Here is a 13,564-nt window from a genome sequence, read left to right on the forward strand (position 1 = left end):
CATGTTCGTTCATGTTCTATTACGTGATCCGGCGTTTCTTGCGTATTGTGCCCGTTTTGAAGTCCGTTTGTGATAGTTTTGCGAGACTTTGGTCGTCGCACGGTTTTCGTCCGGTAAATGCTCTTTTCTGAGTCCGTCTGCAAGCATTTTGTGAGACTTCACCCGTACCTAGCTATTTTTTCCGTTATGTTTCACTTTTCTGTCCATTTTTCACCCGTTTTTAAGTCCGTTTGTGATAGTTTTGCGAGACTTTGTCGTCACTCGGTTTTTGTCCGGTAAATGCACTTTTCTAAGTCCGTCTGCGAGCATTTTGCGAGACTTCACTCACCGCTCCCGGATTTTTATCATTTCTAAGTCCGTTTCCGGACATTTTATGATAGTTCCGTTTTACTATCGCTTTTTGGTCCACTGGGTGTGACTATTTAATACTAATATAAAGACACCATTAAGACCCTATTTCGATTGCTCAAAGCGTATTCGCCGCCTTTTCAACGAAAGAAAGCTCTTTGTAAGCAAAATTCCCACTACCCATTAAGGGTTCCTCAGCAAAAGCATTTAAAGCACACTCAGCCCTGCGAAGCTTCCATCTGGAACGCTTGGGGTTCTGTTCTTTCGGTTCTGGAGGGTCTCCTCAGTGTGTGACTCCGTTTTAATATTGGCAACTTTTTTAATTATTTGCTTGAAACGCTTGTCGATTTGTACGCCCGTTGCCCGTTGATTTGTCGATGGCTGTGGCTGCTGTTGTTGTTGCTGTTGTTGCTGTTGTTGGTGGCATGCCACCCGTTGCCCTGATGGTGGCAAACTATGGCGGCAATATGTGCCAACAGTTGAATAATCTGTCAATAAGCTTTTGTCATCGTTCGGGTTTGCTGAATTCTCGAAGGCGGAGGACAACTGCTGCTCCTGCTGCTCCTGCTGCTCCTGACGGCAGCCGCAAACAAACATTTTTTCTATTGGTTTGCCAGCAGCACCCCGAGGGGTCACCCTCAGATGTGTGAGTGGGGGTGTGGGGGCAGGAGAGTTAGTGGAAGTTTTCTACCATATATATTGCGTCTTGCGGGCCGCTTTTCCATCTCTCTTTATACCCTTAGAGAGGGTACTCTCCCATAGACATAAAAGATGAAAGATTATTATTATCCGATCCATCGAAAAACCATTTAAGTACAAAAATATTGTATTTTTCTGGTATTTCTGGATCTTTAAGGGCATCAAATATTTCGGCTTTCGGGGCAAACATTTTTGACTAGTTTTTTGTGAGGTTTTTGGCAGAAAAAAAAACTTTTTAATAAAGGTCGATTGCTGCATGTCAATTCGTTGCCCCTTAACCCGCCCAACGGGGGGGTGGGAGGTAGGTGTGTGTTTTTTCTTCTTCTCTTAGACCGTCACGTTGCGATTAGCTTTGGCAATAGTTCTGCCACTGCATGCGCATCCGGAATGGGCGTGCCACGGCCTCCAAGCTCCAACCTCCAAGCTCCAAGCTCCAATCTCCAACTGGTTCTTTGTCCTTCTGTGTCGCCCATCTGCGTCTCCGACTTGGTCTTTGTCTTTCCGTTTTATCACTTATTACTTCCGTTACGACACAGTGCGCCACAAGGTGCTCCTGGGTCCAGGGCGCCGGTCCTTGAGCTTAATTCCATGTCACCGTTTGAATTTTAATTTATTTCGTTCTCCGTTCGTAATGAGCTGCCACTACCAGGGGGGGCGTGGCCCCAAAAAACGGGGAAGCTTAAATTGCAATTGCAATTTGGCCAAAAAGTATTCGCTTTTCCTTCTTTTGGGGGGAGGGGGGGAATTAGCATTTATATGAGCAACTTTTCATTCATCTAATTGCCAGGGTAGGATGGCCAAAATAAATCTTAGACCTGGCCAAAACTACTCAAACAAGCCTCGAGTGCGTGCTGCGGTGCGGCACGGTGGTGTGGCACGGTGTGGCACGGTGGGTGGGGCGATAAAATATACATAAATAACCTTTATTACACATGCTGACGACGCTCAAGTGCTCGAACTTTTTCAAGTCCACTTTGCCCAGTTGTTTCTCGAGTAGTTTTTCGGTGTTGCCTTTGTCGGTGGCAGTCGGTTACCGAAGGCACTAGCAGTAGCTACCAGTAAGCCACGTGCAACACAATTGCAACAAAAAAAAACAAAAAAAAACCCGAGCTGCCTGTTTTTATTACGGGCCAAAGCGCCAAAGGCGGCATAGAAGCTTATGGATTGTGGGCCAAGACAGGGGCTTTAAAGAGGTTAAAGCAATTACGTTTTTGTGGCGCTTTTCTACAGGGTTTTGGAATATCTTTAAGGGGGTTAGGGGCTCCCCAATGTACATAGAAAATATTAAAAAAAAATTATTTATGCATGTGAAAAATTCCAAGGTGGGTTTTGAAAATACTAAAAAATCTTAAAGAAGCCCCGCTTAATTTCTATATAATAATATTTGCATACCAAATATTTAAAAAGAAATGATTAATGTACAAAATTCCAAAGTGGGTTTTGAAAATACTAAAAAAGCTTAAAAAAGCCCTATTTAATTTCTATATAAAAATATTTATATACAAAATATTAAAAAAAAATTATTTAATGTAAAAAATGCCAAAGGCTGTTTTGAAAATACTAAAAAGTCTTAAGGAAGTCCTGTTTCATGTCTATATAAGAATAATAATAATATTAATAATAATAATATAGTAATAATAATAAGCCTAATAATTATAATTATAATTTTATCAAATTACTCAAAAATAATGATTATCAGTGAAGAAAAACGTAAAAATTGAAATATAATCTTTACCAAGTAATTTTTATTATATACCTATAATGATTACGGTCCCTGAAATAAATAAACAATAAAAAAAAATAAATAAAAAATAAATAAGAGAAAAATGCATAATAAAAAGAAAATAATAGAAAAATAAATAAATAAATAATAAAATTTAAATAATAGAAAACTAAAAATAAATAATAAATAAATATTTCAATACAAATTATAAAATATAAAAATAAAAAACCCAAGGATCGATTCATTTTTAAAGACTTTAAAGGCGTCTAAGCTGAACTCTGGCCACTGTGTGGTTGAATATATTATATATCCCCCCCGCCCCCTGAGCCCCAGGTTGGGGCATCCAATCATCTTATTAAAGTAACTGCTTGCACACCATAATCTGCCCACGTCTTGGGTCTGCCCACCAGTTAACCCCATATATCCCCTGATGAGGAAACGGAAATAGATTTCGCCAGGCCAGGACAGGCTGCAGGACTGTTTTGGGCGTATTTGCAGTCCGTGCCACCAATTTGAGTTAATTAAACCACGCAAATCCTAATGTGACCTAATTGGGTTTAGTTAGACCGGCTCCTAGAGACGGCCAGATGTCCCTGGAGAAGGAGAAGGAGCATAGAGACACCGAAGGAGAGATGGAGATGGAGCGAGCCTAAACACTTCGTTTGCACTTTAAGGGCTCCTCCTCCTTCATTTACACTCATTTGGAGCATTCATTCTGCTCGGTCCGAGTGCTTTGTGGCTCTTGCTTCGCTTTTGGCATACCCTTCCAAGGGGTCTGGCAAGTATCTGAAGGATATGAGGTAGGGATACCTCTAAAAGGGCATCTAAAGCCTCGCTCTTTCTTTTCTTGTTTCTCTTTTTCTTTTCTCTGGACTCTCGTTTTTTTTCTTCCTTTTTTGCCAGCGCTTTGCCTTTGCTTTTCCAGCGCTTTTCCTTTGCTTAGTTATGACCCTTTTGCTTGCTTGTTGCATGCCCCCAGTCGTGGCCCGGGCTTCAGCCTTCGCCGATTTTGAGTCGTGCCGTCTGCCACGACTGTCTCGTGTTCATCCTCATTTGGCGTTCTCCTTTTCGCCGCGCCCTAATCCTACAAGCAACTATAAGCCTTGGTAATTATCTGCAAAGTGACCATTAGGCGATTAGTTGATGCTGCCTCGCTGCCTCGCTCTGCTTTGCTGCCACCTCTGCACGATACCTCCCTCCAACTCCGCCCCCACTCTATCTATTTCTCTATCTGTACATGTCCGAGCTTCATGTGAAAGGCGAAATAATCGCTTTACATTGATGCCGCCAAGCCAGCAACAAGATTTGGGGACCCCAGAGCTGCTGGACACAAGTCAATCGAGGGGCGAGGCCGAGGAAATGCGATTATGCAGCGATTCCTCAAAACTCTTCCTCCTGTAATTACATATTTAAATACTTTTTGTAGAATTTCCCAATTAAAATTGCAGATAAATAAATATATATTTATATTTATATTTATATTTATATCGAATAAACAGATAGATATTACTGGATGTGGCCTATAATGAATCTGGTGGCCGATAACTTGGTTATTAGACGCAATTAGCAGTTCATTTCGGCTGTCAGCGAGGGTCAGTGAGCCACTGTTGGTTGCTGCCAGCCACTAATTAGGGCCAAAAACTAAAATATCAATTTTGCCCAAACCCAAATTTGGAACACGGACGCTCACCAGGATATGCAATTTTCGGTTAAATCAGTGCCCGAGAATTCGATTTCATTTACCATTTGCCAACATTTTCCGTTTTACATTTTCCATTTTTCGTTTTGAGTTTCAGGCCGAATATTCTTATGCGCGAAAAGCATTTACATAATAGCTGGATTTTATCGGGGATTCGTGGTTAAGGAATTCTTGAAAATTATTAAAAATTCGAATTTTAATTTATAAAAATTTTAATCATATATCCAGAATATTTTTTGAAAAGGCTTTAAAAGAGAAATATATAAATATTTATTTTATTTTTATTGAAAAAATCAAAAACGTTTTTTTTTAAATTTGTATAATAAAAAATCACAAATAAGTGGTATTTAAATAAAAGAAAATATTACAAAAATATTTGTAATTAAGTATTATTATGCATTTGAAATTAATTTGAATTTTTCATTCAAAAGTAAGTGGTATTTTTCATTTTAATGGAAAGAATAAAAAAATCAATATTAATTTTGTTAACAAAAAAGAACAACTTTTATTTAATTATTATTATGGATTTTTTTATACCAATTTAAAATAATTTAATAACACTAATTTTAAATTTGTATTGAAAGTCTTTTATTATTAATTATTACGTATTAATTATAATTATGGATTTTTTAATAAACATTTTTAAATTAAAACTTTATTTAATTTGTATTAAAAAAGTCTATAATTATAATTAAACAAATTGACTTTTTAATTAAAATTGGGATATGGAAAGTTTTATCTAGTATCGTTTTATTCTTCTTTTTTTTAAATTAGATTTTTAACTTACTGTTATTATTAGTAATAAATATTTTCTGATTTAGTTATTAACATATTTTTTTTTTAAATTGCATAAATTAAATAAACATATATTTAATAATACAATTATTTTTAAAATTTTTTGAAAATTTATAATCAAAAATAATTAGTTATAAAGTTTTTAATTTTTTATAAATGCAGCGAAAACAAACCGTAGCGACTAAAATATGAATTCCCGTAACATACCATATTTTTTGTTCGCATTGATTTAATTTGTTAAATTTTACATTTAAAACTTTTATTTGCGGTGCCTGCATAAAATATATCTTTTAGATATCTTCATTTGAGTAATTGGTGAATCTCTGGATTTTACCTTCCTCTAGCGCGTATCCTGTCTAATGCTATCCCATAACTTGAGTGTTCCGTGGCTTCAGTATAGAAAACTTTTCCACTCTTCCATTCAACGGCATTTCTTTGTCTCATTTTCATCTAATTTGCATTTCCTCCAACCCTCCGTTGCTTTGCATTTTGGGGAGTTCGTGGTGAAAATTATGATGAGTTTTCTTCGGGTGTGAGGGGGCAGGGGGGGGCTCCACATTTTCGCGTTACCCATTTTGCATTTTGCTTTATGAACTGCTGCATAGAGCGAAATGTTCTGCTGTCTTCTGTGTCCCTCTTTGGCGTCCTTCTGCGGCGTCTAAGTAGCTGACTTAGTATGTGATAATTTCGCTGGCCGATAGTTACATTTTCATGTTTTTCTCATAAACGTGGCCGAGAACATTGCGACAAAAAAAGCACAAAAAATAGACGAAACGGATTTCCATAAGCAGAGGGTTTTCTCGACCGCGATAGAGGGGGAGGGCGAAAAGGAGGGGGAGGAGGAAATGGCAGTCGAAGCACATGCGAAGCATTGAAAATTATTTACGATAACGATCGCATAATCATAATAATAATCACATTATAATAATTCTTGGCTTTATGTGGTCCGTTCTGGACGACCACGACGTGGCCTGCTCCAGCTCCAGCTCCAGCCCCTGGGGGACGTGTAATAGTTGCTAATAAAATGCAATGCCCATCGACAACGCAGGGGGGGAAGATTGTAAATTTCGCTGGGAGCCAGGAGGGGTGGTTGGGGGGTCAAAAAAAATGGCAACTGCATTGATGTTATTACCTGAGCCGACAACTATACGCCAAAGTCAATAAACCAAAATGACAGACAGCCACTGGGACAACGACAGCACAGACGTCCACGTCCCTACCCCCTGCACCACCCTACCCCCCCACGCCACTGCATTGAGGGGAGAGAGAGACCTCACCCGCCTAGGGTATCAAACGATTCGGTGCCCGGGGCCCGGGGCCCGGGTCTTGGTCGTTTTTTCTCTCTTTCTCTTCTGCAAACAAATTATTGTTATGCTTTTGGCTTTTGCGCATAATTCTGCAGTTTTCTGTTCTTGTTTGTTGTTGGGGAAGCTATTTGGAGTATGTTACTCATACGCCACGTTGCCAGCCCTGCCCTCTGTGTGGCAGGAACTTTAGCATGCACTTTTAAATGAGCCATAGCCATAGACATGGCACCAATTTCTACCCACTTCCTTCTGACTCCACTCCACTCCCGACTCGTACTCGTATTTGCCTTTGCCTTTGCTTTGTTCACCCATTTTCAATTTGTTTTTTTTTTTTTCGCCAAAGGGGGTGGTGGTGGAGCTAGAGCTGTCACCGTTCTTGTCGACGGGTTTTTCACTATTTTTTAAGCCAATTTTCCCCCCTTTTTTTTCGTCGTTGCTGCCATGAAAAAGTGAGGGCATCGCTTGGCATTGCTGTGGCAGATGCGGGTGGATGAACGGCGGGCGGGGGAGGGCGGGGTTGGGATAGATAATGCTATCAAATTTAATGGGGCATCGTGAATGGTTTCATCTTGTAATATTCTTTAAGGTCCTCTAGATACAATTTGCTTTCATATTTTCTTAAAGGAAATTTTTCGTTTGTTTCAGTTTCTATACACTGTGAAAAAAATGTATATCAAAATATTTTAGACTTGATTTTTTATGTCTATAATTTTGCTATAAATAATATAAATATATTTTAAAAAAATTCGGAAATAATATATCGAAAAAGGGAATCTACAATTATTCAATTATTATTATTATTATAAATAAATAAATAATACAAATATATAATAAAATAATTATAAATAAATACAATAGCTATAAAGAAATAAAATAATTATAAATAAATAAAAAAGTTATAAATAAATAAAATAATTATAAATACATAAAATAATTATAAATAAATAAAATAATTGTAAATAAATAGAATATTTAAAAATAAATAAAATAATTATTGTGTTATACTATTATAATTAATTATTTTTTCGGTAATTGTTGTATTATATTATTAATTAAGTAATTACTTATTTTATTATATTATTATTAATTATTTGTTTATATTATTATTATTTATTTATTATAATTTATTGGTTTAATCTTATATTATTATATTACTAAATTATTATTATTTTATTACATTATTATTATTTTATTATATTACTATTATTATTATTTATTTATTATTACCTATTTTATTATATTATTTAAGTAATTATTGTAATATATTGCTGTTATTAATTTTTTTTAGTATTTTATTATATTACTATTTTGTATTTAATTTTGCATGTTATTATTATTATTATTATTTATTTATGTATTATTAATTATTTTATTATATTATTATTTTATAATATTTTAATATTTTTTATTATTAAATTATTATTATTATATTGACCGATCCCGTAGGTCAACGATTAATCCGCTATTATTATGAATATTATCCAACCAATATTCGCCTGTTGAAAATCCATAAACTTCGCCTAGAAAACACTCGTGGAAGTCCTTGCAAAATATATCAATATTTAATCAAATAACGGATTTTCGAACATTTCATGTAATTTTGACAAATGGGGCTTCAACCACTAGCACAAAAATATTTACGTATGTTGTAGAGTTTCCGTTCAGTTAATTTTACCAAAACCAATGTGCGGCCGAAAATCTTTAAATATTAAATTTAGTCCCTGATTTAAATGTGATTTGTTAGGCGATGATGGACAGAAGGATCTATGGGAATAGTTGAACATCTATTCCACACGAGGACGCTTTCGTTCGGGAGGATGGAGGGAAGTCGTGGAGTCGTCGGAATCGCCATCAAATTCGTCGCTTCGCTTCCGGTTCACCGGTTGTTCCAAGTCCTCGTCTAATGGCGGAAGATGTTGGATGGATTCGAGTACATGGATGTGTGGAAATAGTTACCAACGATGCTCGTAGTCGAGGGGTAAGGGGTAGGTGGTCTCCGCCGTTGGATAGCCCGTGGATAGTCTAGTGGTGGACGATGGTCGCTTAGCCGACGATTGTTGGCTGGAATGGATCTGTCCAAACACTCACCAGAAATACCATCCATCATGGGTTCTTCCAGAGTAATGTTCCCTGCACTGGCAGCTGTCTGGGCGAGTTTCTGCTGCACTAGCTTCTGCACTGTCAGCCCCGGAACTCGAGTCTTTGCCGAGTTCTTGGCCAGATCGTTGTACTTGCGCTTTGTCTCCTCCGACATTGTGCGCCACAGAGAGCTGGTTTTCCTGATCAGCCGCCTGGTCTGTCTGAGGGTTAAGCGCACCTTCCCCCCCTCCTCCAGGGCGGCCAGATGCAGTTCGTTTCTCAAATTTTGCCAGGGACGCGGCGATGCCACTTGGCTCAGCGACCGGTCTCTCTCCAGCTGAAAGTCCCCCCCGGCGGGACTCTTGGGGTCGGAAGAACCGGAGAAATATTTCACGAGCTTCCACAAAAAACTCATTTTAACAGACGAAAAATTATTGTTGTGCTCGTGTGTGTTTGAATGGAGTGTTTTTAGAGGAATGTGAATGTCTATATTATTTTATTCAAAAGTCTATGTGTGCTTGGGTCTTTAACTATTTAAAAAGGTTGGGACTACCGATGGGATTTTCTCTTTCTAGATCAGGTTTGTATAAAACCTAAAATCTAATTGGAAATCGATTAGGCCAGGGCCTGGGAAAGGATGCGAACTGACAGGACTACTGCCAGCAGAAGGGGAACCAGGGCCAGGGGACCTTTTGGAATTTTTGGTCTTTGTCCGATTCGATCACGTTTTTTTTTTAATTTGTAATATTTTTTTATACTTAAAAATAAATGATTACAGTAGAACTTCCATATAGCGAATCTCAAGGGTTACAAAATTCGTTATACAGAAAATGTTTAAAATAGAATTAGTAAAAAGAAAACCAGTTTTTTTTCTCCACAAAAACTTCAAAGACGTCAAAGGAAGCAATGCATTTTTAGGCACATTATTTCTCATCTCAAAAAAGGTACGCAGTCTCTTTTTATCGATTGTCAACGTTTGGGACTTTCCAAAATACGTTTTTACTTTGGTTTTTGGTAGAAAACCACAACTCAAATAATTTAAAAATATTTATATATTCCTTATAGCGAGATCCAAGGCGCAGAAGCATTCGAGTTAGGGACTTAGATAAAATTGCAGTAAAGAAATATTCGCTCTAAGGAGAGCAAAATGCACTGAAAATTTTACCAAATTGCAGTTTTTAGGAAATAAATTCGTTATACGTACGTATATTATTATATTATTACATTATTATTATACGAATAATTAACATTCAAGAAAAATGCAGACATAATGGATATATTCGTTATATATTCATTATAGAGACATTCCACTGTATACCCATTTTTCCTGAATTGTTCCTGAATATTAATTAATCCATTTAAATGCCAAATTTTTCCCACTTTTAAGAAGATTTAAAAACAAATTACACAGTTTCGATATATTATTTTATAACAATTTTTATTAAATATTATATAATTTTATTATATTATTTTTATTATTATATTAGTTTTTTTATTATATTAGTTTTCTTATTATATTATTTTCTTTTATTATATTATATATACATTTATATAAATACTGAAGTGCGCAATCAAACAAATAAACAAATCACCTTCGAGCCGAGTAGATTTTGATTATCCTCACTTGAAGCGATATTCCCCAGCTAATGAATTAAGGCACTAATTTCTAACAATTGCTCACATTAAAAAATCGACTCTATTATGATAAAGATATTGCACGGCGATCCCGAGGGTGCTGTTCCGCACAACAAGAGTATTCAAATTTCCTGTCCGGCCATCAGTCTGGGCTGCGGTTGGAAACTAGTAAAAACTCGGCAAAAAAAAAAACCCACAAAAAAACTAACAAAAAAAAAAGGGGAAACCGAAAAATGTTGGAAAAAATCGACTGAAACGATGATGGGATGTGGGGAGGGGGTTGGGGGTTGGGGGTTGGGGATGGGGACAGACTATGGCAAGTTTATTTATGCTTTGCGTGTCTGCCGTGAATTAGTGCCAAATTTGATTATCTATGGTTGCACACACACACACACACATCCATAGATCCATCCATAGATAGTTTCAGGGGGGAAAAGGGGGGTGGCAGGGACCCACATAACACGCCTGGCAATACGTCACGATGACTCCGGGAACAGTGCTGACAGACAGAGAGAGAGAGAGCCCTCCGGTACGTTCCTTCTTCCGGGTTTTGCCTCGACCCGCCCTCGCCCCGCCCTTGCCCCCCTCTCAAATTGATTTCTCTAATCAATTTTGAGAATTTATGGATTTTTTCAGCGCCCTTTGAGGGGGGAGGGGGGAAGGAAATGTAAACCAAAGTTGGAATATAATTTATAATTTCACCTGAACTTTTCATTTCAAACATTCGAAAACATCGAACGAACGGGTTGTGCGGCCACGCCCCCTCTAACCCATAGATTTTAATGTCATGAGCCACATGCCAAGCCGTAATTAGCCAACTTTCCTTTCCCTTTCCTTTTCCCCTTCCCCCTACCCCCTCTCCCACCCCCTGATGATGATGATGACGGTTTTGGCCGGGCTTTAAAGGTGTCCGTCCGCCCATCCGCCCGTCCGCCCTCCCTCTTTAAACGTAGCCACGGCAGAAGCGCTGGCTTATTGCGGAAAGTTGTAATGAAAAGTTTAACTAGTTTTTAATTAAAATAAAACTTAATGTTCGGTAATCATGTTTAACGTTTCAGCCCTGCATAGAAGTGCCGCCTGCCAGACAATCTTTGCACATAATTTAATTAAAAATTGCCCCGCTAAGGACAGGCTCTATCAAAGAGTTTATTTGTCAAAAATATCTGTATATTTGTGCGACTGATTAATGAACTGAACGCACAGCCGCCCAAAGGCATAAATGTTGAATGTTAATTAAACACAGCATCATCGTTTGTGTGTGTGCGTGTGTGATAATACGAACAAAATAAATGCAATATCATAAAAAATAAGTAAATAAATATTAAATGAATAATTACAAAATAAATAAATAAATATTAACTGAATAAATAAATATGAAATGAATAAATAAAAAATACAGGAATATTAAATTAATTATATATAAACAATAAATAAATCAATAAATTAATAATAAATAAATAAATACAAACCAAGCTAATACGTGAATAAATTATAAATGAATCATAATGAATAATAAAAATAATCATAATAAATAAAAAAAAAATATAAGTGAATAAATGAAAAATAAATAATAACAAACTAATAGATAAAAAATAAATAAGAAAAATTAATAATAATAAATGAAGGAATGAATAATAAAGATATAAATAATACATTAATAAATAAATAATAAATTAATAAATGAATAAATAATACATGAGTACATGAAAATAAATGAATAAATGATAAATAAATGAGGATTTAATAATAAATAAATAGATAATAGTTGAATAATTACTGAATAAAAAATAAATTAATAGTTAATAAAATATTAATGAATAATAATGAATGAATGATATATAAATCATAAATAAATAAGTATGAAAATACGAACAATATAAATATAATATAGTAAATAAATAAATAAAAAATAGACTATAAATAAATAATACCATAAATAAATAAAGAATAAATAATATAATAAATACAACAATAAATCAGATTACTCAAGAACCACTATTTTTCGATTCGTTTTCCAAAACTATTCTGAAATCTCTTTACAATGTTTCCCTGTCTTGAAAATTACAGTATGTATAGGCTCTTCTAAATCAGCACAATTTTTCCTGATTACCTCAGATGCGAACGTACGTCCGTAAAATTTTTCCACGAGTTTATTTTTACTTTCTCCCATAAAACACTTCATTTTTAATTAGCAAACAACTTAGTGGGTTTTTTAGCGAGACTTTGAGGCAAAACTTTTATCAAGAATTATCTTGCTTAAAGAAGAAAAAGGTAAAAGAAAATATGACTATAAAAATACCAAAACGGTGATCTATCTTTTGCTTATTTTAAAAGCTTTTCAGATCAAAGTCCAATAAGTTATAATAATATATAATTAAATTTTTAAAATAATATCCTGACAAAATTGTGTGGAAAGTATATGTTTTCATTGAGTTTTTAATTTGTTGGCCTCGGTTGATATTTAAACGGATATTCACATATTTTATTAGCCTCCTACTACCCTACTCTCTGGTAACTGGCTTTAAAGACTGGCTCTTTATTCATTCTCTTGCTCGGCAGTCTTTGTGGGGCTTAAGCACTGGAAACTATCGGCGGAATAAACGAGTCTATGTGTGTATTTATGTGAACGGAGCACCATACGAGTATCAATTGTGTTGATTCCTTATGATATGCATTAAACAGATCTCTGCTGTTTCACTTTATGGCCCATCCACCCCTCCACCCATCCATCCATCCACAATTCCATTGAATCTTGGATTGTGTGCTCGTATTGTGTGCTGAGCAGCCCAGGCCTATGCACAATGAGACCACAGGCTCACAATGTCTAAATCTTTATTAATTCTACTATTTCCGCCTTCCCGCCCCCTCCGTATAGGCCCCACCGTATGGCCATATGTCCATTTTGTGGGGCAAAGCAACTCGACAAATAAATTAATAGCTATCAATCAGTAAATCTGCCAAAGGACCTTTTTCCTTTGAATGGAAAAGTTCGTTTTTCCCCTCTCTCGTATGCATGTGTGTGGGTGTCCGTGTGTGTGTGTGTGTGTGTGTGTTTGTGAAGGAAGCGGACAAAAGCGCGCTATAAACGCACTCAATGAATGGCTAATATGACGAGTGCACGCGCTCTGAGTGTGGAGTGGTGGAGGGGGACGAAAGGGGGCCCGGAAAAACAAGGACCCATAGGAGTGGTAATTATACTAAAAAATTGGGAAACTAAAAGGAAAATCTTACGATATTGTTTGTTGTATTTATTTAAATATAATTTAAATCCCGTAGAAT

The 13,564-nt window shown here is 36.1% G+C and overlaps 1 protein-coding gene across 1 annotated transcript; it reads right to left on the reverse strand.

Moving 5' to 3' along the window:
• Nucleotides 1-8,142: 8,142 nt before the first annotated feature.
• LOC6603061 lies at nt 8,143-9,081 on the reverse strand. The gene is made up of 3 exons (XM_026987782.1): nt 8,660-9,081; nt 8,528-8,593; nt 8,143-8,471 (listed from the first exon to the last, which is right to left on the reverse strand). Exons 1-3 carry the CDS (start codon nt 9,063-9,065, stop codon nt 8,356-8,358), a joined length of 588 nt encoding a protein of 195 aa, XP_026843583.1. The 5' UTR covers nt 9,066-9,081; the 3' UTR covers nt 8,143-8,355.
• Between the last annotated feature and the right edge of the window lie 4,483 nt (nt 9,082-13,564).

Source organism: Drosophila persimilis, unplaced genomic scaffold (genome assembly GCF_003286085.1).
Source record: "Drosophila persimilis strain 14011-0111.01,24,50 unplaced genomic scaffold, DperRS2 tig00000124-arrow-pilon, whole genome shotgun sequence".
Lineage (NCBI taxonomy): Eukaryota > Metazoa > Arthropoda > Insecta > Diptera > Drosophilidae > Drosophila > Drosophila persimilis.